General features: G+C 45.3%; 1 protein-coding gene across 2 annotated transcripts in view; it reads left to right on the forward strand.

The window, feature by feature from the left end:
* The window catches only part of ptpn18 (protein tyrosine phosphatase non-receptor type 18), a 15,583-nt gene extending 8,493 nt beyond the window's left edge, over positions 1 to 7,090 (forward strand). The window contains exons 9-16 of one of the 2 annotated variants that reach the window (XM_069660076.1): positions 229 to 295; positions 749 to 826; positions 1,275 to 1,367; positions 2,570 to 2,622; positions 5,754 to 5,879; positions 6,367 to 6,557; positions 6,643 to 6,732; positions 6,892 to 7,090. In XM_069660076.1, coding sequence (XP_069516177.1) covers positions 229 to 295; positions 749 to 826; positions 1,275 to 1,367; positions 2,570 to 2,622; positions 5,754 to 5,879; positions 6,367 to 6,557; positions 6,643 to 6,732; positions 6,892 to 6,965 — 772 coding nt within the window. In that variant the 3' untranslated portion in view covers positions 6,966 to 7,090. The remainder of the gene's footprint in view (positions 1 to 228; positions 296 to 748; positions 827 to 1,274; positions 1,368 to 2,569; positions 2,623 to 5,753; positions 5,880 to 6,366; positions 6,558 to 6,642; positions 6,733 to 6,891) is intronic. The other variant, XM_069660077.1, reaches the window with a different exon arrangement.
* The last annotated feature ends 16,351 nt before the right edge of the window (positions 7,091 to 23,441 follow it).

Genomic DNA, 23,441 nt, shown 5'->3' on the forward strand with positions numbered 1-23,441 from the left:
TCAACAGGCCGTATCACACATATGGCACACACACACACACACACACACACACACACACACACACACACACACACACACACACACAGAAAGCAGGAGGCTGTGAATATGCAGCAGGTAACACCTGCTAATGATGGCACTGCTAACATCCACGCTGCATCTGTTCCTGTGTCTGTGTGTGTGCGTGTGTGTGTGTGTGTGTGTGTGTGTGTGTGTGTGTGTGTGTTACAGCGCAGGCTGTGGGAGGACAGGAGTCATCTGTGCTCTCGACTACATCTATGACCTGCTGGTTACCCAGGTAACACATGAAAACACATCACACTTCACCTCAGTGCTCAGGAGGATTTCTGCTCTGCATTTAAAAACTCTGCACTCACTCTGCTGCATCACTGAGTGACATGAGAGGAGACTTTAGGGTGGTAAAAAAATAAAGGATTTTGTCTCCATAAAAGAATCCTCCGAACAGCATCACCATGACGCATTGAATTTAAAGCAGCTGTGAGGAACTTTCTTTGTGTGGATTTTGGCGCCCCCTGTGGACAAAGTATATAGTGCATAGCCCATTTAGAGCTCTGGTAATCTGGATGTGGCCATCTCAAAAAGTCTAGATCACATTGATCCAATCCAGTTTTACTTTGAAAAACCAGGACAACAGGAAGAGGGATTATCTGATCCGGATTAAACTTTCAGAACCGCTGGTCCCAGCTGATCCAGACTGTGTCCGACTCTGTGCCGTGTGTTGTTTCTGCAGCAGATCTCTGCAGACTTCAGCATCATGAAGGTCGTCCTGGAGCTCAGGAGACAGAGACCGTCTGCTGTGCAAACTAAAGTAAGAGCTTCGGCAGCAACAAGCACATAAAACACATAGACTGCAACATGTGTCACTCTGTTTGTGTCGGGAACACGAACACGTTGAAACTTTTGATTCCAGTTAGAAAAATGTGACATAAACAGAAACACAGATAAAACACAGCTTAAACTTTATGTTCGCTCTGCTTCTTTAGCCTGACAGACGTGTTGATCAGCAGAAAACTTCCTCTCCTGATGACTTCAAAGTTAAACGCTTTCTTTGTGTCTCTCTGAATGTGTTGGCTCTGATCTCTGAGTGTGAGACCTCTGTGCAGGTGGATGTAAACATAGTGACTTTATCATGTAATTTAAACCATGTTGAAACTGAGATGACTCACTTCCTCTGAAACTGATCACTAACTTCACTGTGAGAGACGTAATAAAAACTCCAGAGTGATAGTCGCCCTCCTCTCTCTTCCTCACTGCAGGAACAGTATCAGTTCATCTTCACGGCCGTCATCTGTCTGTTACAGCGAGTCCTCCAGACGTCCAGTGGGCCGCTCTACAGCAACCTGCCCGAGGTAACACACACTTTCATCTGACTGTAAAGGGTTAATTAAATGAGATAATTATGGTGGAGGAGGAGGATGTGGACGGAGAGCAGCTGCAGAAAGAGGAAGTGCTCTGTGAGACTACTTCCTGTATGTAAATTCAGTGCAGAGGGTTCAGAGCACAAACAGAAACAAACAGAGAGAGAGCTTCACAAAGAGTCGGGTCGACATTCAACAGAACAAGTGTCAAAGTCTGACTGATGGACGACTCATGCTGACAGGTAGGTTCACTCTAACACACACTGTGAACCTGCAGGAGACTGGACATACTGTTGAGTCTGTTTATGATTCGTGTGTGTGTGTGTGTGTGTGTGTGCGCGCGTGTGTGTGTGTCCTGTGAGTCTGCTGCTTTACCTGTGAGATCTTTACTCATCACACAGGGAAACTTAGAAACACCTTTGTACTCTGTAGCAGGAAGTATTCAGAAGCTTTACTGCAGTAAAAGTACCGCACTGTTCAAATACTCTGCTACAAGTCCAAGTCATGCACCGAGTCAGAGTATACATGTGTCAGAGTACACATGTGTCAGAGTACACATGTGTCAGCAGCCTGTTCTGGAGGACTGACGTGGCGCTGGACGAGGATGGGCGGCCGCTCGTTCTTCCTCTCGGCCTTCACACGCTCATCAGGCTGCACTTTGTGTTCTCAGCTGCTTCAGCGAGTTAGTCGTGTTGCTTCGCGGCGCAGACGCAGGTTTCATGACCTCTCTGCTGATTAAGACAAAATCATGATCGGGATTAATATTCAATCAATCGTTCAGCTCTTCATTCAAAACATCTGAGAAGCTGCAACCAAGACGTTATCGACGAGCTGTTCTCGTATCGACTGTCCATTTAATTTATTATTAATTTATTTAAACTCGTCACACGCTCGGCGTGTGGAAATGTTACGTCGTCAGGTGAATGTCTGAAGTCAGGTGTGTTGTTCACTGAATACACTGAGAGCACCTGACAGGTGTGGCTCTCACTCTGCTCGTTAGCTCGTCGTTAGCCTGCAGCTCGTTTGCTGTAGCGCTTTCAGACATAATAACTGATGCAAAGCTTCGAGCTCTCCCACATCAGGTCCCATGTTTTACCTGTGATGTTATCTATCACAGTTTTCCATAAGACATGAAACATGTTCAGCTTTTTATAATTATCATGTTTATATGAATGTCTCTGTTCTCTGCTCAGCTGCCGAGAAAAACAGTGAAGAAAACCAGAACACCTGCTTCCTCCTCCAACAGGTACCTGTCTGTCTGTCTGTCTGTCTGTCTGTCTGTCTGCCTGTCTCTCTGTCTGTCTGTCTGTCTGTCTCTCTGCCTGCCTGTCTCTCTGCCTGTCTGTCTGCCTGTCTCTCTGCCTGCCTGTCTCTCTGTCTGTCTCTCTGTCTGCTTGTCTGTCTGTCTGTCTCTCTGTCTGTCTCTCTGCCTGCCTGTCTGTCTGTCTGTCTCTCTGTCTCTCTGTCTCTCTGTACGATTTCTCACCCCGAGGTGTTAGATTAACACTTTCTCGCCCTCCATTTTCCATCCGTGCATCCCCCCATATGTTACCACGTTACCATGGAAACGGAGCAGAGTGAGGATAGAGGGGAGGAGGAGGAGGAGGAAGCGAGGAGAAGAAGAGGAAAGGGAGAAAAGAGAGAGAACAGGAGGAGAGAAAGAAAAACACAAGGTGCAAAAGAAAAAAAGATGGTAGAGTGGGAGAGGAAAGGAAACAAGTGAGGAAGGAGATGTAGGAGGTGAGAAAAGGAGGAGAGGTAAAAGATGAGGAGCAGAGGGAGGAAGAGGAAAGGAGAAAAGTATATGAAAGGGTACATGAGAGGAGGAGAAAAAGGAGGGGAAAAGAAGTGTAAGGAAGGAGAGAGGAGGAGGAGGTGAGGAACGAAAGAGGGAAGGAAAAAATGAAGGAGGAAAGAAAATAGAAGAGGACAGGAGAGGAAACAAAATAGGAGAAGAAACAAGGAGAGGAGAGGAAAAAATAATAAATAAGAGAAGAGGAGAGGAAACGAGAGGAGAGGAAGAAAAACAAGGAAAGTAAACTGGAGAAGAGTGTAGAGGCAGAAACAAAGAGGAGAAATAAGGAGAGGAGGATAAGAAATAAGGAGAGGGGGCAAGAGAGGAGGAGAAGAAATAAGGAGAGGAGAGGAGAGAAAATAAATAAAGGAGAGGAAACAGGAGAGGAGAGTACAGGAGGAACCAAAGAGGAGAGGAATTTAAACAAGGAGAGGAAATAAGAAAGGGAAGGTAGAAAATAAGAGAGAAGATGATGTAAACAAGGAAAGGAAACAAGGGAGGAGTAGAAATAGGAGAAGAGAGGAAACAAGGAAAGAAAAGGCGAGAGGAGAGGAAAGGAGGAAACAATGAGCAGAGGAGAGGAATAAGGAAAGTTAAAAAGAGAAGAGGAAATAAGACAGTAACTGAGGAAAGGAAACAAGTGAGGAGAGGAAACAAGGTCGGAAACAGAAGAGCAGGGTATAGGATGCAGAGATTAAAATCAGCTGATATATCCGTAACCAGACTTCACTTCTGTGTGGCTGCTCTGAGACCGTTAAGCCTCTCTGGTTAGACCACTGTGGTTACAATCAGCGTAGCTATGACGACGTGGTCACACAGCCTGAACAGGAAGTGAATAGCACTGTGACTTCCTGCTGAGATGTAAATGTGCAGCAGAAGTGTTAAACTGACAGTATTCTGATCTTATAACAGCTGGTTCACTTTGTTTCAACAAGATCTTGTTTCACAACCTGAACTCTGTCCCCAGAAGTTTTAAGGCTTATGGGTAATGGTGTTTGTTAGAGGCTTAAGAATAAACAACAATATTAGAATAATCTTTCTTTAATCCTTTCCTCTTTCAATATCTATCATACAAATACATCAAACAAATATCTAAAACAAGCCACAGAAAACGGTGAGAAAGCTTCAGTTTCAGGCTTAGTTCTTAAAATCCTTAAAAAAGTAAATGAGATTTTGAATTAGGTTTTCTAACTTCCCAAAAGAAGGACCACCACCAGGTTTCACTTCTCCTATCAAAAGGAGCTTTGCATCATTTGGTTGTTGCAAATGAAGCTCATGGTCAACAGTGTTAGACACAACTAGCAAAAAGAAATACTAGCATCTGTTTTAACGATGAAACAGCTGTTAGCTAGTTTCCGGTGCTGCCTGATAGATTGCTCTCGAGACAGGATTTTTATGACTAAATGTTACATACAAATATATGTTCAAGATATCATTTAGGAATATGAACTACAGCCAGTCTGCAGTTTTTAGCTAGCACGCTGGACATGAAAACATTCCAGTAAACTACTTTTTTACTTTTTTACTTTTAAGATCTTTTTAAAATTTATTTTAATATGTAACCGGTTGAATTTTAGTCGTCAGACGTCTAAACGTGGAGGAGAGAAAAAGGAATCTGATTCATTGGCCATGTTTGTGAACACATTTGAATTTGACTTAAGCTGAGCTAAAGTTAGCATTAGTTAGCAGCGTGGCTCACAGCCTCCCCTCATATTCTTTCCATATGCATAAGCACTGCAAGAAATGTATAATGAAACGGCTTTATTCTGTGTTTTTTAATACACTTTTGATAAATGTACTATAAATAAAAAGATACAGCCTTTAAAATGTGTGCTGGACACCTTTAGCTTATATTTAAACTGTATTAAAGTTTAACTGGTTTCTTCTTCCTTTTCTCCTCAAACCAGCAGAATTATTAAATTATATATCATGATGAATACAAAAATAGATCCATGTTGAAACCTTTAATCATATTTTTCCAATATTGCCCAGCGATTCTGTGTAGCTAGCTAAAACCTTTAAGCATGTTAGCTAGCTCTACGGCTAAAGAAATGCAAAGAACCCATTTTCTTGATTGTGTTCACATAAGATTTAAAGTGACGCTGCTGCAGTTTTATTCGGTTGTTCTATATTCTGACAGACAGGAAGTGAACAAAGGTTAAACCACTTAAAAATAACACTTCCTCTCCTGTGATCACACCTGTCTGACCACCTCTTCACACATCAACACAACATTTTCTCAGAAGTAGTCACGTCTAAATCTACACGTATATTAATCATCTCGCTTTGTTTGAAAACAAATACTCTGTTAGCGATTAGCCTAGCTTAGCATAAAGACTGGAATCCATAGTAAACAGCTAGCCTGGTACTGATCAAACTTTAAAAAAACACAGGACACGTGAATCTCAACAATTAACATGTTTGTCATCAATTAATCTGAACAGAAATGTTAAAAACACACGCTGGGGGGTTGTGATGGGCTTTTTCTCTTTTAGCAGCTAGCATGCCTTCATCATCATCATCATCATCATCATCATCATCATCATCTCTGTGTGTGTGTGTGTGTGTGTGTGTGTGTACAGACTGTCACTGCAGACTGACATGAGTGACACGTACGCTGTGGTCAACAAGCCCAAACACCCCCAGCCACCTTCAACAAGCCCCGCCTGCTCTGTTGTGAACAAGCCCGGGGCCAGCACTGGCAGCAGGTAAAGACACACCTCTTCAAACAATAACGAGTTTTAAGCTGTACACGACAACAACTCCTGTTCTTATGTTTTATGATGAATTTCACCTCCATCGGAGTCGATGTTTGTTGTGTGGATGTTGATATATTTCAGCTCTGTTTACTCGTCCGTGTGTTGGCTGGTGCCGGTTGCAGCCGTTCAGAGTGTCTGAGAAACAAACAGAGAATGATGTGTGTGTGGAGTTACAGTCAGGCTGAGCTCTGCTGCAGCTTTAATCTGCAGGTTCAAAGGTCAGCTTCAGGAAACACTTCAGATCACAGGTTAGGGAGGTTACACAGAGAGACGAGGCGTCCCTCTCATGTCCCAAACATGTCCTGATATTTGGTGTTTTTCTGCCCTGAACTATTTTTCTTGCTTTTATTTGCAAATTTCTTCAGTTTTTCCTTTTTCTATCAGAAATGTTCTTCCACATTTAGATGTTTTTACACCCTGACCTTTAACCCTTCAGGTCCCTCCCCTCGGCCCATCACTATGATAACGACGGAGCTCCGGTCTACAGCACCGTCAGACCCCGAGCCAAACTGCTCAGCCAGCAGCACTCTGCCACACCCATCTATGACACGGCTACGCCGGCCAATCACAGGCCGGGGGAGAGGCCGACGTCTCTGGCCGTCAATGGAGAATATCACCTGATGCCAGGTAACGAAGAGAGGAAAGAAGGAAGTAAGGATGTAAGGGGTGGATACATGTGGTGAGATAAATGAGTGTCTCCTCTTTCCTCCAGCTGTTCCTTCTCCAACCACAGACGACGATTATGAAGACTTCTCCTCCTCAGTCACAGGCACCACCAGCCTCTGCTCACCTGGTGGGATCGGTCAGTACACCTGTGCAGTCCGTCTCTATATTCATGTGTTATTACCTGATGAGGGATTATTGATATCAGACACGTTCCTAAGATGCTAACTTTAGCCCGCTAGCTTCTGTCTCTCCAGACGGTGGGTTTGTGTATCTGAATGTATTTTGTTCTTTTCAGGGTTTAACTGTCGCGTTCAGAAGCCCCGAGGACCCAGAGACCCTCCTGCTGAGTGGGACCGACTGGAGAGATGAAACTGCTGCACTGGTTTAACTGGACTGCACTGCTTTCACTTCCTGTTAACCTTAAAGCACAGGTTTTTATTGAGTCTCTTGCTGTTGAACTGACCGTCGTTGATTAAAACTTTAATATTTATGAACAGCAGCTCTTTGTGTGTTTTTGTATTAAAGGACTTCTTTAATGTTTGTGAAGATTTTAACCTGTGATTCAAAAACACGTGTAAAAAACAAACCGTTAAATTATATTTACATTCATACGAAGCAGCAGAGGGTCAGTCTGATCTCAGTTTGGACAAAGTGTACATTCATTAAAAACACAGGGGTCATCAGAGGTCAATTCACACCCTTTAACTCTGCAGGTAGATTCAGGGGGAGTCTGACAGTTCCGCTGTTGACCACCAGGAGGCAGCAGAGCAACATGAAAGACAAACGGGAGAGTAGCTGTAACACACACACACACACACACACACACACACACACAGTAGAGCAGCATCCAGAGCCAAGACGAGTGTAAAGGAAGAGAGAGAACGCACACTGAGGGAGGAAGAAGATGGTTTCAATTAAACCTTTGGCAGGACTGTGTGTGTGTGTGTGTGTGTGTGTGTGTGTGTGTGTGTGTGTGTGTGTGTGTGACCTCATCAGATCTGAATCAGGTTACGAATGATACCAGAGGTGATTCAACACACACACGCATGCACACACACGACCTGTTCAACATGCTGTAACTGTGTCTCTGTGCGTTTTCATTGTGTGTGTGTTTCCTGCACTCCCATCATGCTTTGCTTTAACTTGTCCAACACACACACTCACACACGCACACACACACACACACACACACACACACACGTGCGCGCACAGAAACTCTGGTCCGTCAGTCGTTCTGATCTCAAAAACCACTAAGTGCAACTCTCACTGCCAGCTGTGTGTGTGTGTGTGTGTGTGTGTGTGTGTGTGTGTGTGTGTGTGTGTGTGTGCACACTGCCACAAAGCACACATCACTTATGGCAGCAGTTACACACACACACACACACACACAGGTCATGGGTGTTGGCTCTTCAATGGTGGAGAGACCACAGGCATCCACAGAGAGAGAGGACAGAAATAGAGGGATGAAGAAGAGATAAAGTGTGTTTCGATGATCCATATAAAGAGTGTGTGTGTGTGTGTGTGTGTGTGTGTGTGTGTGTGTGTGTGTGTGTGTCTCCATCTGTTGGCTCATGTTATGGTGATGGATAAGTTTGTCCTATGAGGCCACCGTACAGCTGTAAAGAAGAAGCAGTGTGTCCCGTCTTCTTGGTAACGATGTCTGGTTGTCTCTTCTTTCTGACTTCACACCACCTGATAGATTTCTTCCTCTGAGCCTTTAAAGCAACATTACGGAGTAACGGCTGCTTTTTGTCCCATCTGGGCACCTGTACACTTCCTGTGACTCCCTCTCACCTGTGACTTTCAGACTCACACACTTGCGTGTTGGCCTCTGTTGATGATGATCGAGCTCCAATCAATAACAGGACGATTTTGTCTCTTCTGCTAAAAAGCTTCGTCCCGTCGGACGAGCGCCACCAGCGTCTGAACCCCGCTCACACACACTCTGCTCTCTGGAGATCAGGACGCCTGAATGTCCTGAAACAGGCTGGGAACTGTCCGGACACACTGCTGATGAAAGAGACAATCGTCAATCGTCACTGTACCACTGAAAGGATTTTCAAGCTTTTATTGTGAGGTACAAAAAGGTAAACCTACAGAATACTTCCTGCCTGAGGTAAATGAGGTCATAGGTCATAGGTCCATGAGGGTTTATGTGAACGTCCTCATGCAGCCAGAAATTTGTGACTGCTTTGATAAACAATCGAACTTCCCAGAAGAAGAAATAATCAAATTCAATTAATTCAATTATGAAGATGAGCTAGCCACTGCTTGGCAAGGTAGCTTTTGGCCCTGGCATGGCTAACTGTTAGCATGAGAGCTACAGCCAGTTGTTTGTTTGTTGTAATGGAAACACGACCAAGTCCTTGTGACTCGTACATCAGGTCCGAGTCTCTACAGCTCCTGAGCCTGTAAAGACTCAGAAACCTGCTGAGATGAAATCAGACTGGAGTCTCTGATGACGTTTAGAACATGCACATTGTTTAACATGAATAGAAACGAAGCTTCCTGTTTAAATCACACCGGATGTCTAAAAATAGCACATAAAGGATGAAATGATTTTATATGTTTAACAGCAGGTTTGTCTGATAATCAATTATTTCCTTTAAACTGGCAGCAAAGAAACGTTTGTGTCTGTAAAGTTACAGGAAAACTGAGTAAAGGAGGAGAGAGGGATGAAAGAGGAAAAGAGAGAAAGTAGGAGGAAAAGAGGGATGGGAAAAAAACAAAAAAGAGAGTGATGAAGACAGAGAGAGAGAGAGAGAGAGCAAAACAGAAAATATGAGAATTGAGTGATGGAAGGAAGAGAAAAAGAGAAAGTGGGAGGAAAAGAGTGATGGAAAGGGGAAAGAGTGATGAAGAGAGAGACGAAACAGGGTGATGAAAAAGAAGAGATCGTGGTTTAGGAGAGAGAGTGATGAAAGAGGATGAGAGAGAAGGAGGGGAAGAGAATAGAAAAGAGAGAAAGTGGGAGGAAAAGAGGGATGGAAAGAGAAAAAGAGGAGATGCCTGGAAAAGAGAGTGATGAAGAGAGAGATGGAACAGAGTGATAGAGTGATGAAACAGAGAGAGAGGTAGAGAGAGAGAGAGAGAGAGAGAGAGAGAGCAGTCCTGCCTCTCAGCCTTGTTGCTAGGAAACTGAGCGGCTCCTCTTTGAAGTTTTTCCCTCATTGTTTTTTTTTTTAACAATCAGGTCAGAGTGAGGCTCAGTGGTAACCATGGTAACCACCTCAGCACCACGAAGCCCGGCGGGCGTCCCGTCCCCGGAGAGAGAGACAGAGAGACAGAGAGACAGAGAGAGAGAGAGAGAGAGAGAGAGAGAGAGAGAGACAGAGAGACAGAGAGAGAGACAGAGAGAGAGACCCCTTTTAGGACGTCCTCTTCTACCCTGAGTTCAGACTCTCAGGCAGTCTTTCCTGTCAGGCGACACACAGGGCCAACCCTAACTTGGACTCGTTTTTGGCCACTAGAGGGCAGAATAACAGTTGTTACCCTCGCTGTTCCTCCTCTACTCTGCTACTCGGGAACAGAACGCTGCAGGAGGCCCATTTGTCAACAGAGCTGTCAATCATGAGGCCACACCCCCTTTTTACAGCATCAAATAACTAATTAAAAGTAAACTTGTCAGGAGGAGGAGGCAGGCTTTATGACCTATACTGCAGCCAGTCAGCAGGGGGCGATAGAGAGGGTTTGGCTTCGCTTTTAGAGAGCTGTCATGTCGGCCATGTTTTTGTACCGTTTGTGGTTGTTGCTTGTTTTTAACGCTTTCCCTACGACTTTTATTTTGTAAGTTTAACCTGACGTCTTTTTATCATCTCTTATTTCTCTGATTCGAATATTTCACATGAAGCTTTTCAAATTAACAAGTGGCGAGTTTGTTTTCTAATGTAGTCTGTTTGCATTTCAGCTAATAAAACACACACATGCACACACACACACACACACACACACACACACACACACACACTGTGTTGGTTATCAGAGAAACCTCAGAGAAATAAAAATAAATAAAGACAGACAACACAGAGAATTTATTCTGCTCTGCGGCTTCGACCTCGTAAACTCCACCGAGGAACAGCTGCACACACACACACACACACACACACACACACACACATGCATATAAACACACAAAGGGTCCAGATGTGATTTGTAATAGTAGCAGGGATGTAAAGAAGGAAGCATACAGAAGGTCCTACAACCACACACACACACACACACAAACAGGGGTCCATTGTCATGCATGCTGCTGGCTGTTTCACGCTGACTTAAAAAGATTAACGGGCCGATCGGCATCAATTTACACTGGGGGGGGGGGACAGGACAAGTCGCAGTTTCATCAGGAGAATTTAACCACAGGCTGACTTAAACCTGCATTCTGTCCAGCAGGGGGCGACTCCAGATTATCTGATCCTATAGAAGTCTATGAGAACATGCTCCTCCTCCTCTCCTGATGTATTCCCTCAGTAAACATGTTCCTGATGAGTTTATGGTCTCAGTCTCTAGTTTCAAGTCTTCTTCAACCCAGCGTGATGTTCATGTAGTCTCTGATGCTCCCATTGAGAGTCACAAGCCCTTTTCACACCGCCAGCTCAAGGCAGGATTCTTACGCCTCTGATACGTTCCATCTTCTGTGTAGAACGACGGAGGCTGAACGCTGGGGCGAAGCTGTTCCCCCTCCCAGCCGCTATCAGAGGTGGTAACAGAGAAACGGCGTCTGTGTAAACAGCGGCTCAAGCAGGGCGGACCAGCGCCGTGTGTGTGTGTGTGTTTGAAGCACGCGCTGTTTGTTTAGACCTCGCGCACGTTTGAGGACGGAGCTTTGTTACGTTGCTGAGGCGGAACCACAGTGTATCAAGAGCTAGTGAGACCATAAAGCAGGGGAGGATTTAGGGCGGGGCTACCTGTGATTGACAGGTCACTAGCATTCACTTTCACCAAAAGACAGTGTGAGGAGTCGGCTGTTTATTTTGTTTGTTAGTGGCCAAAGTTAGCATCATATTAACCATGAATTATGGATGCACCTTGCTCGCTGAGCTAGTGTTGGCTAATTAACAGCCTTTGCTAACCACTCGCTCCTCTCCAGCTCCACCCTCTCGTCTAAATACAGTGATGGCTCTAAAAAAGGAAAGGAAACAAAACAAAAAGGAAAAGTAAGGTAAGGAGAGAGGATGCAGAGGAAAATAAAAGAATAGAAGGTAAAAGGAAAGAAGAGGAAAGGGAAGGAAAGAAGAAGTAAGGGAAGGAAACAAAAGAAGAGGACGTTAAAAGTAAAGAAACAGGAGAAGTGGAAAGAATAAAAAGTCGAGGATGAAAGAGGAGAGGGCTCGACCCCTCGAGTGGCTTCAATTAAGAAAATTACAGAGAAAGGGAGAGAGCGAGAAAGTCAGAGACAGAGAGAGAGAGAGAGGGGGAGAGAGAGGGGGGGAGAGAGAGGGGGAGAGAGAGTTAAAGTTGAATTGGAGCTGATTACAGGGTGAAGCGTTCTGCAGCCCAGAACCACCAGCATCTAACCCACGTCTAAACCTGAACCTGACCAGACCAGGCTTATTTTCAGCTCCAGCTGCTGGAAACTCTGAGTCTGCTGCTCCTCCCCCGCTCCTCATTCACATTCAAAAAAACTTTATTGTCCATTAAAGAAACACAAAGTTCAAGCTGCTTTTGAGTCTTTAGTCGAAGTCTAAACCACGACTCGATATCTGACGACTCTGTGCGACAACTTCTGTAACTTTACGCTGCTAGCGAAAACTGCTACCACATATAGGCAGTTAGCATCTGTTAGCTCCAGCAACAACAACATCAGAGACAAAGCGAATGATGATCTTCGACCTCTGACCTGTTACCCGTCTCTACAAGTCCCGACGCTGACTGTCTGTCTGACTAACCCTCTACCTGTCTGTCTACCTGTCTCACAGTCTCCCTGTCTGTCTCACTTGGTGTCTAACAGAGCAGTTTCCTGCAGCAGCTCGTCTGACTCAGACTCATCGGGCTGTGAGGATGTGACTAATGTGTAATCACATGTGTGTACTTCATGCACTGTGAACTTTACTGGTGATGTCGATGAACAACTTGTGAACAGTAAAGTTTTAAAATCAAATTCATGTTTAATGAGTTTATTTTCAAATGATGTGACTGAACCTGCACTTTGTTCTTGTAACACATCAAAGTACTTTGAAATTGATAAACGATATTAACGTAAATCTTTTATTCATAGACATTCATTCACAGACCAGTAGCCAGGGTTGGTGGTAACGTGTTGCAAAGTAATCTGTTAGAGTATCTGACTAATGTGACGCGTTCGTTCTGCAGCTCAAGTAATCTGTTATTTAGTTACTTTTCCATCGACAGTAATCTGTTACTGTAAAATAAATCACCGTGTTTCTCTTCTTTTTTTGTCTCCACACAAACAGAAACTCTGAAGCTCTGTCTCTGTTTCTCTCCTCCTTCTTGGCAGGTCGCTGCGCACCAGCAGAAGGTAAACACAGCTGTGTCAGTGCGCATGTGTAGCTAGCTAACTCAGCTAGCGCGCTGTCAGAGAGGACAGCGTTTACTTTGTGGAAATATTCACATGATTCTGAATGTTTGGGTGAAAGGGACGAGAACAACATGACGGTGAAATGTAAGCTGTGTCTGGAGGAGAAGTGCTCGTCAGCTGTGAAGAGCTCGACTTCAAACATGAAGAAGCATCTGCAGCTAAACACAGCTCCACAACACTGGTGGGACTGAGAGCCTGTGTTGTGTAGTTTTCATGGAAACAGCTGTGCCTAATACTGTCTGCCTCTGCCCAGTTCACTGTCAGACTGTTAGCATCATAGAGAGCTGTAAAGGTTATACTGCGTCTGTCAGTCCTGTTATCAGGCTGCAGAGTTACAGATTATGGGCCGTAAACCAGGCGACGCAGAGACGGCAGAGTCGATACATTCAGAGGTAGACGTACAGCAGGCGACACGCCGTCCTGATGATATAACACACACGTGGAACGAGTCGCAGAGGGGGTTAATGTTTGGTAACGCAGAAGTAATCTAACGCGTCATGAGTTTCTCATTTCATTTCCATTCATCCCAGCGCACGCTGACTCCATAAAGTCCAGATCAAGTATTTAATTGACAGTATTTGTAGGCAGTGAAACGCTCTGAAACTCACCTGAGGAAAAATATCTTAAAGCTGCCAATCAAATGTATGTCGTCCCACAGAGAGAGGGCTCCAGGACCGGATCACACGAAGCTTTCTTTATGATGATTATTAACTTTGAATCATTTAATAATTCATTAAAACTAAACGTGTATTTAGCGTTGAGTTTTCCTTCTGGTACACAGTTCACCCACTGATGCTGGACACACCCAGCAGTGATGTCACAGTGTTCTGACACGCCCTGGAGTACACTGTGACATCACTGCTGTGAGCTCAGAGGTTAAAGCTGTCTCCTCCACACTTCTTTATCTGCTGACATTTCTCTTTTATTTGCCTCTTACTTCCTTCCGTCTCTCTTTCACTCTTTTTTAAAATCTTTTCTTTCTTGTTCGTCTTCTTTCTCTCTGCACCTCGGCCCTTTTACCTTTTTACATTTCTCTGTACTCCCCCACCTCCATCCTGTATTTACTCCATCTTTTTATTCCCATGCATCTCCCCACCCTCCTCCTCTGTCTTTATCTCTATATATACATCTCTGCATCTCTCTATATATTCCTCTCTCTCTCCCTGTGTGTGACTCATGCTCTCTCTCTCAGTCTCCCTCTCCACATCTGGCTTTAGGAGGAGAAAAACAGCAGATTAAGGAGCTGGACTGAACCAAAGGCAGAGTTTAAAGGGGTGGGACACTGTGTGTCGGCCTTTAAACACAAATATCTTCTTTTGGGCCATAAATATTAAAATAATGTTTCACAAATGTGGATACAAATGTTGTGCGTCACGGATTTGGCCTTTATCAAACCGATTAATCGATGTTTACCAAATTTGTTTGATCTCCTCTAATGGCCCCGCCCCCCTCCCGGCCGGGGGCAGAGTGGTACGCTCCAGATGGGGGGCTGGCTGTGGCGGAGCAGGAGCAGACCGAGCCGAGCCAAGCCGAGGCAGGCTGTGTGTGAATGGAGGAGAAGCGCCGCTCCGCTCTGAGCTCTCTCTAACCTGGATTATTGTTTCTCTTTTTAACGCATGACATTTTTACCTGTGCGGACTCCTCCTCGTGCTGCCAGCACCTGACTGCAGCTCCCTCAGGTTTTATGTGAAGAGGAGCAGAAGAAGAAGAAAGGCAGCAGCGGCTGCGCGCGTGGGACTGTGGATTTAAATCACTGATTGGACTTTTCTGCGCGTTTCCGTCCAGGTAAGTCCGGAGGACTCTGGTGCTTTTGGGTGGAGATGTTGGGGGGTTCTCCCGGTCCCGGTGGCAGATCTGGGGGTAGCGGGGTGGTGGTGGTGGTGGTGGTGGTGAGGGGGGGGGGTGTTTGTGTGTGAATGTTTGGGGGGAAAACGCCTCGCCTCCCCGCCGCATCACCGCTCATCTGCTGCTTTCCTCCCTTCTTTTACGTGTGGAAATCTCTCATTTCACTGTTTCCCCACGCAGAGAGTGGGGGTGAGGGAGCGGGACCGGGTGGGGGTTGATACCCCAGGTAGGGCTGCTTCTACCCTCGGGGTATTTTTGAGGAACGCTCGGCCTGTGTCAGTGCAGCGAGCGGATCGGATCGCTCTGCGTTTCCATCTCATTGTAAACGGTTAAAATCTGCGCGTAAAAGAGGCATTTTGAGGCTCAGATGTGTGTTTTTCAGTGTGTGGTGGAGGGGAGAGCGGTGGGGGAGGTGGAGAGGGAGGTGAGGAGGGGGTCTGGGAGGTAGCGAGGCTCCAGACGCCGATCCATTAAAGAAGAACAAAGAGGGGGGAGGAAGCAGAAAAACGTTTAAAATCGGAGCCGAAACGCTGAAAAACGCGTGAAAACGTCGCACCCCGCCGGCTGCTGCCCCGCAAATCACGCAGAAAATTCACATCCGTGTTTTTCTGAATCCGCCTTCATCCATGTGCTGGAGAGGAGCCTCCATCCCCTGAACCGGCTCCGATCACAGAACCGGCACTGATCGATCCGTGTTTCTGCTCCGGATCAAACCGGGAGAAATGTTCGGTCGATTCAAAGACCTGATCGTGTTTATCCGACTGTGATCGATGTGAATGATCACATACAGTCACACCAGGCTGAAGGTTATCAATCACGGACCTCATCAGTTGTATAACGCGAGATTTTCTGAACACATTTCAGCTCCGGACAGACCTGACGATCCTCACATACCTGTGAGATCAAAGGAATCACGTGATCGATTTTAAATTACAGCAGACACATTTAGAAATCGGTAAAAGTGATCAGGTGACTTCAGAATCTGTTTTAGAGACCAAACAGCAGAAAATATCTCCTGCAGGTAAACACGTCCGGAAATGAATCAATACTGATCAGTTATGATAAAAGATCAATACATGAATCTGTGAGTCCTCACGTGATCAATAACTGATCATCATGAAAGAGGAGCATGTAAAGAAACAGCAGGTCTCACCCACGTGCGTCCTCACATCAGATGTTCAACTGATCAATAACCTGATCGATCAGGTGGATCACAGTCAGGTGGATACACGAGGAGACAGAATCAGAAGTTCTTTATTGATCCCACAGGGAAATAATATTTAATAAAATGGAGATCAGAAGTTTTTGAGACCAGAGTGAATCAATAATCGATATCGATCAGTAACGATGGGATGTGGATCAAAATCAAATAAAAGCCAACATGAGAGATCGATGGAGAGGAAGTGAATGGAAGACTAATTCAATGATCAATCATTTCCTGATCTCATCACTTCACAGCTAATGTTTTGTTATTCTCTAACAGATCAATAAATCATCAAGGATCCAGCTGTACATAATCAATAAGGAAACGAATCATTCGTTTTAGCAACATTCAGATTATGAATAGCTGTATTCAAACAGGAAGTGACCTCACTGAGATTAAAATAAAAGCTCAAACAGACGAGACAGAAACAGACTCAATCAATCAATAAACCATAACAGGAACAAACGGGTCAATCAAATATAAATAAAACTCTGAAACAATTAATCAATCAGAAACACGTCCGACCTGACAGGTGATCAATGCTGTGATCCATCAGTCTGATCGGTTTTACCAAAGTCAGAGAATCAGACACGTTTCTGTTGTCGTCTTTACTCGACTGTTTCTGTCTGCTCCAGCTCACTGACTTATTCTGCCGTTCTTTGCAGAACCACGTTTCTGTTTCTGATCCAAACTCTGCTGTTCTCACTGCATCGCACAAAATATCCCGTCTGCGTTTGTTCCTGTTATTCTGTCCTCGCTGCTGCGGTTCTTACTGTAATTCTTTCTAGCACACTGTTTTGTTAAGTGTTCCTCCACTGCGTTCCTTACCGTGTCCATACTCTCTCCACTGCGTTCCTTACCGTGTCCACTCTCTCCACTGCGTTCCTTACGGTGTCCACACTCTCTCCACTGCGTTCCTTACCGTGTCCACTCTCTCCACTGCGTTCCTTACCGTGTCCACACTCTCTCCACTGCGTTTCTTACCGTGTCCATACTCTCTCCACTACGTTCCTTACCGTTCCTAACCATGTCCACACTCTCTCCACTGCGTTCCTTACCGTGTCCACACTCTCTCCACTGCGTTCCTTACCGTTCCTAACCATGTCCACACTCTCTCCACTGCGTTCCTTACCGTGTCCACACTCTCTCCACTGCGTTCCTTACCGTGTCCACTCTCTCTCCACTGCGTTCCTTACCGTGTCCACTCTCTCTCCACTGCATTCCTAATCATGTCCACACTCTCTCCACTGCGTTCCTTACCGTGTCCACTCTCTCTCCACTGCGTTCCTTACCGTTCCTAACCATGTCCACACTCTCTCCACTGCGTTCCTTACCGTGTCCACACTCTCTCCACTGCGTTCCTTACCGTGTCCACTCTCTCTCCACTGCGTTCCTTACCGTGTCCACTCTCTCTCCACTGCATTCCTAACCATGTCCACACTCTCTCCACTGCGTTCCTTACCGTGTCCACTCTCTCTCCACTGCGTTCCTTACCGTTCCTAACCATGTCCACACTCTCTCCACTGCGTTCCTTACCGTGTCCACACTCTCTCCACTGCGTTCCTTACCGTGTCCACTCTCTCTCCACTGCGTTCCTTACCGTGTCCACTCTCTCTCCACTGCATTCCTAACCATGTCCACACTCTCTCCACTGCGTTCCTTACCGTGTCCACTCTCTCTCCACTGCGCCTCTATACTTACTTACACTGCGTTTCCGTTACTGTATCTCTTACTCCGTCTGTGTGCTGTATTATACATGACATTATCCTACCGTGTTTCAGCACTTTACTTCTGTACTGTGTGATTGGCTCATGTCCCACACTAGTGAATCAGTTTTCTGATTGAATTTTATTAGTTAGTTTGTGTCCACTGAACGACAGACGTTCTCTGTTTGTAGGCGTCCATGTTTGTTTGGTTCTTGGGTGTCATTCAGCATCACAGCTTTTAGACGAATCAGTTTCCACATTTACAGTAAGTGGAGGTGAGCGCAGCAGTACGTTTCTCTGTGTTTCAAACACACTTAATGTCAGAAACAGTGTGAGTGCAGAACACGTTCAGGATCCAGAGCTTCTCCTAGAGAACCTCAGATGTTCAGATTCTCATCAGATCTCAGAAGCTGAGTTCACATGGAGTCTGTCGGTCCTCCAACAAACCGAGAGGAGAACGGTGAACCTGTCGGACACATCAGCAGCGAGCACTTCATGAGTCTGACAGACCAGTGTCTGTTGCTGCTTTCGATCACTCAGTAAAACCTCGTTGGATGAAATGTGGCTCAGACGTTCGTGTTCCTCTGAAGATGAATCATCACTCTGCTCATCGTCTGACGCCATCAGCAGGCCAACATCAATAATGACAATCTCATCTGCCGTTGTTAACTGCTAATATGCTAATGCTAGCATGCTAACAGACTAAACTAACATGTTTACAATATGCCTACTATACATTAGCACATTAGCTCTTTTTCGTGAGCACGCCTATTCTTATTACCACATCCATGCGGTGCAATTATTTATTCTTATGTCACTTAACTGGTCATCGACCGCGTCCCCATGATACACACGTGTGTGTTTTTGACTTGGTGCATTTCTTTGTACAGAAACGTAACCATCCACAACAAGTGAAAGGTGTACGTAGTGTATCTTTATTATTATTCATATTATTATTTTTCTCGTTTCACTCGCTCCTTCACTTTGAGCTGTTGTAACAAGTGAATTTCTCCCAATGGGGGATCAATAAAGTCTACCTTATCTTATCTTAGAGTTGAATCTGCTTCAAATATCAGAGCTAGCATCAATGCTAACAGCAGCACCAGGACAGGAAATCAATAATAAAGTACAGAGGTCAAAGGTCAGAGGTGTCTGACTCTACATGGCTCAAATATCTGCTTTCATACTAAAACCTCCAAACTCTGACACCGACATGGTGCTTGTTCCTGTTAGCATGTAGCATGTAGCATCAGGCTGCAGTGACCTTTTAAAGCGTTTCTGCACACGGTACACGTTTAAATCAAACATCAGACACACACAGGAAGTCTGCAGATAAAAACATGTCGATGTAGGAAACAAAGATTCTCTCAGAAACAACAGAAGTGAGCCGAGTTATCAGAGCAGAAATCAGCTGAGTGTGAAACTGTGAAGGACCAGACCCCAGAGGGAAAAAGGCCGATTTAAGCTTCGAGAGAAGCTGCCAAAAATATACGTTCAGCATTTTTATATGTACTTTTCTTTTATTTACACTCTTCTTTCCTTTTTATGTTAATGATACTTTTATTCATGTATTTCACTTTAGATGAAATAACTGTTGAAATCGCAGCTCAACAGGGGCCTGCAGCCTTTTCTTTGAAGCTTCTACATGTTTCCACATCGAGCGTCACTTTCCTGCTGCAGATCACTTTTTCCGTGTGTGTGTGTGTGTGTGTGTGTGTGTGTGTGTGTGTGTGAGTGTGAGTGTGTGTGTGTGAGTGTGTGTGTGTGTGTGTGTGTGTGCGCGTGCGCATCCAGTCTGTGGTCACCAGTATCAGTCTGGTCTCCAGTTCAGCTCCAAAGGGAATTTAACCTTGATTCCTGCAACCTCCAAACCACACACTACTCTGTGTGTGTGTGTGTGTGTGTGTGTGTGTGTGTGTCTCTCTCTCCGTGTGTGTGTGTGTGTGTGTTTCTCTCTCCGTGTGTGTGTGTGTTCCTCCTCTTCAGATCCTCTCTGTCCTCCTGTTATTGGAAATCCATCACTGCTGCTTATTATGGAGTATTGATCAGATGTAAATATGTGTGTGTGTGTTTGACCGACTGGTTTGCTTCCATATTTAAATGGTCTGCAGCTCTCAGAGAAGCTTCAGAGTTATTTCTGATCACGTTCATCGGCTCGCCTCTCTCTCTGACCCTCTGAGCCTCCTGTCAGCGTTAACACTTTGTCCTGCATCACTTTCATTTCCTGTTTCAGACTCAAAAATAAACACACGCACTCGCACACGCACACACACACACACACACACACACACGCTGAGTCAGTAATAGAGTCAGCTCTGAGGAAACGCTGAGTCAGCAGACGGACAGCAGACTCTGATTTGATGTTTTCAGTCTGCGGGGTCTCACCTCTGTCAGACACTTTACTGTCTGTCTGTCTGCTGCTAACATTGTTAGCGTAGCCGAATATTCCGGAGAAGTCTCCTCCTCTCAGAAACAAACAAACCAAGTGATTAAACCAGTGAAATAAAAAGTTAGAAGCAGTTTCATGTTAATATCAGTGTTTCTCACATGACGTTTGGTGGGGCTTCGGGGCTGCGAGCTGAGCTGCTACTTACTTTAGCTCTAGTCTCTCTTAACTTCCAGTCTGATGACTGAAGTTGCTGTAGGATGAAGTTGAAAACGAGTGACGTGAAACAGTGAACAGGAAGTGTGCTGGGAATGTTTAATGGTTGCAGTTGTCTTAAAGCTTCAGATAGAGCAGATAAAACAGGATCATGATAACTCACAAACATTTTTTATCAAGTATGAATATAAAACAATATAAATAAGAAAATGAGCCACGCAGTGTGCAGTTTTTAGCATCCACTTGGGACAATAAAACATTCCCTGCAGACTTCTTTCTTACTGATGTACGTCACGTCACCGTCACCGTGTTCACATCCATCGTTTTGACTTGATCTTTTAGGATTTTAGTCTTCAGACGCCTGGAAGTTAAGAGAGAAACAAGCAGCAGCTTGACTCGCAGACCCCTGAGCCCCACCAAACATCATGTGAGAAACACTGATTTTAACACAAAACTGCTTCTTACTTTTTATTTCAGCAGTTTAATCACTCGGTTTGTTTGTATCTCACAGGAGGAGATAATTCGGCTCCAGGTGAAAACATTCCTAACAGTGAACTCTGATGGAATCCTAACCTACGTCTAGCTAACACTGTTAGCAGCAGCTCGGCTCACAGCCCCTCTGAAGAAGCTCTGCAGCGACACAGATTTTTGTGTTTGGGCTTTTAAACGATGATAATCTGAATGTGAGGCTCATGCTGATGTTTTCAGGGTATTTCAGGAACTTTTTTATGAAGCTGGAAAATGTTCCTGTTTTAACGTATGGAGCCGCTGAGCTCAGTTTGTCTCTCGCTGACCGTCTGCTGAGAAACACGAGACTCAACCATGTCTGAAATATTTGAAATATTTGTCTCACATTTACTCTCACGTCATGTCCAGCAGAGACTCTCATTCACACACATTCATCACTTAAACACACGCACGCACACACACACACACACACACACACACACACACACACACACACACACACACACACACACACACACAGGATGAGCTGAGGAACCGGCAGGAAACAATCAGCTGACACTCTTCACTTCCTCCCTCGATGCCTCCTGACCTCCAGCAGCTGGACCTGTGTGTGTGTGTGTGTGTTTTGGTCCACAGAGAGGGCAGGGTCAAACCCATACGTGTGTTTTGTGTGTTTGTCCTTCAAACAGCTAGTGTACAGTGTGTGTGTGTGTGTGTATTTTAACACAGGCTGAAGAAACACACCTGATGTCCGTGTCTGTCTCTGAATAGTAACACGAGGTGACTGCGCCGAGATGATATCTTAGAGTAGTGTTCAGGTGATGCTGGGACTCAGACTGATGACAGATGTGTGTTCTCAGGGTCAGAGGTCGCTGAGTCGTGGGAAAAGTTGATCATTAATAATATTTACTGGTGGGAAACTGTGAGTTTGATTTAATTATATTTAATAGATGTGTTGACTCATGACCCGACACAGTGATCGTATTGAGCCGACAGAGGAAACATTGTGCTGCTGTGTGTGAACACAGACGCTGGAGTTATACGTCTGCCTGAAGGCGCCGCATCGTCTCTGCAGCCGTTAGAAGTTCATCATCTGAATCGTCAGGCGGGGAGAGAACGAGCTGTGCTGCGTGTCTGTGGAGACACGACGGATCCACAGACGAGCGATCACTCTTCTTCTGCTCCTGGAGTCAGAGCGGCTGCAGGAGTTCACGCTGACTTCTAGAAGTTCAGTGAACTCCCTTCATCACTCAGCAGTCGTCACCTGATCAGTCACATGACTCAGATCTGTGTGTCGCTCACACTCTCTCTTTATCACTGAATATATCAAAGACTGTAAAGCAGCTGTCACGTGGTGTGGTGTCCTGAAAGCAAGACTGTTAACCCCTCGTGTCGGCTATAGAACCAGCTTCTGCTCTGTGACAGACCTGCACCTGTCCAGGTGGGTCCTGTCTCTACCTGACAGAAGATAAGCAGGTACACAAAGTACAAGGACGGATCTACCTGGTTGCCAGCTTCCAAGATGGCCGCTCTCGTTCATTCCAGTGAAACAGCGGATTGGGTCCACTGAGCATGCTCAGTGCTGACTTCACTGAAACACTCTTTTATTGGATCAGATTGAGAAGATACCAGATCAGCTCACACTGTCACCTGTACACCTGTATTTACACACACACACACACACACGCACACACACACACACACACACACACACACACACACACACAGACACACACACACACACACACACACACACACACACATTTTCTTCTGTATAAATAACGTTTTTAGATTGAAATCGATGTTTTAACAGACTCAGCTCACACGTGTGTTTCTGTGTGTGTGGGTCAAATACGTGTGTGTGTGTGTGTGTGTGTGTGTGTTCACATCCTGTGTGTGTGGATAATTGCATGGTAGTGTGTGTGTGTGTGTGTGTGTGTGTGTGTGTGTGTGTGTGGTATCCCCCTGCAGCTGTCGAGCTATAGAAATCCTTTATGAACCAGCAGGGACACATACACTGTGTGTGTGTGTGTGTGTGTGTGTGTGTGTGTGTGTGTTCAGGGTGGAGTCCTACATTCAACATGACTTTTCTTTTTCGCCTTTAAAGGGGCGTTCCGCTGTTTTTCCACGTGCCAGACTTGCAGCTCTCTGAGCGTCTCTGGTCTTCACACAGTTTATTTGAGCGCTCCGCAGGAATGTAAAGTGTGTGTGTGATTAGTTTGAGGTTTCATCAGTTCAGACTTTAACACAAACTTTTCTTCTCGTCTGTTTGTTTCTGAGACATTTAAAGACGAACTCACGGCGCGTTCAGGCGAGCTGGTCGGTGTCAGGCCTCTGAGAGGAAAGAGTGACGGCAGTCTGCTCTTTAAACATCGTTCCTCAACGTTCCACAGACACGAAGCAGCGCTCACACGTGGAGCAGACGGCGGCCGTATCGCCGCTGTTATCTGCGATGTTCAGACTCTCGTGCTGTCGGATTGCTCGA

The sequence above is a fragment of the Semicossyphus pulcher genome, unplaced genomic scaffold, assembly GCF_022749685.1.
Source record: "Semicossyphus pulcher isolate SPU_LCO1_2020_fin unplaced genomic scaffold, fSemPul1.0.p SCAF_13, whole genome shotgun sequence".
Lineage (NCBI taxonomy): Eukaryota > Metazoa > Chordata > Actinopteri > Labriformes > Labridae > Semicossyphus > Semicossyphus pulcher.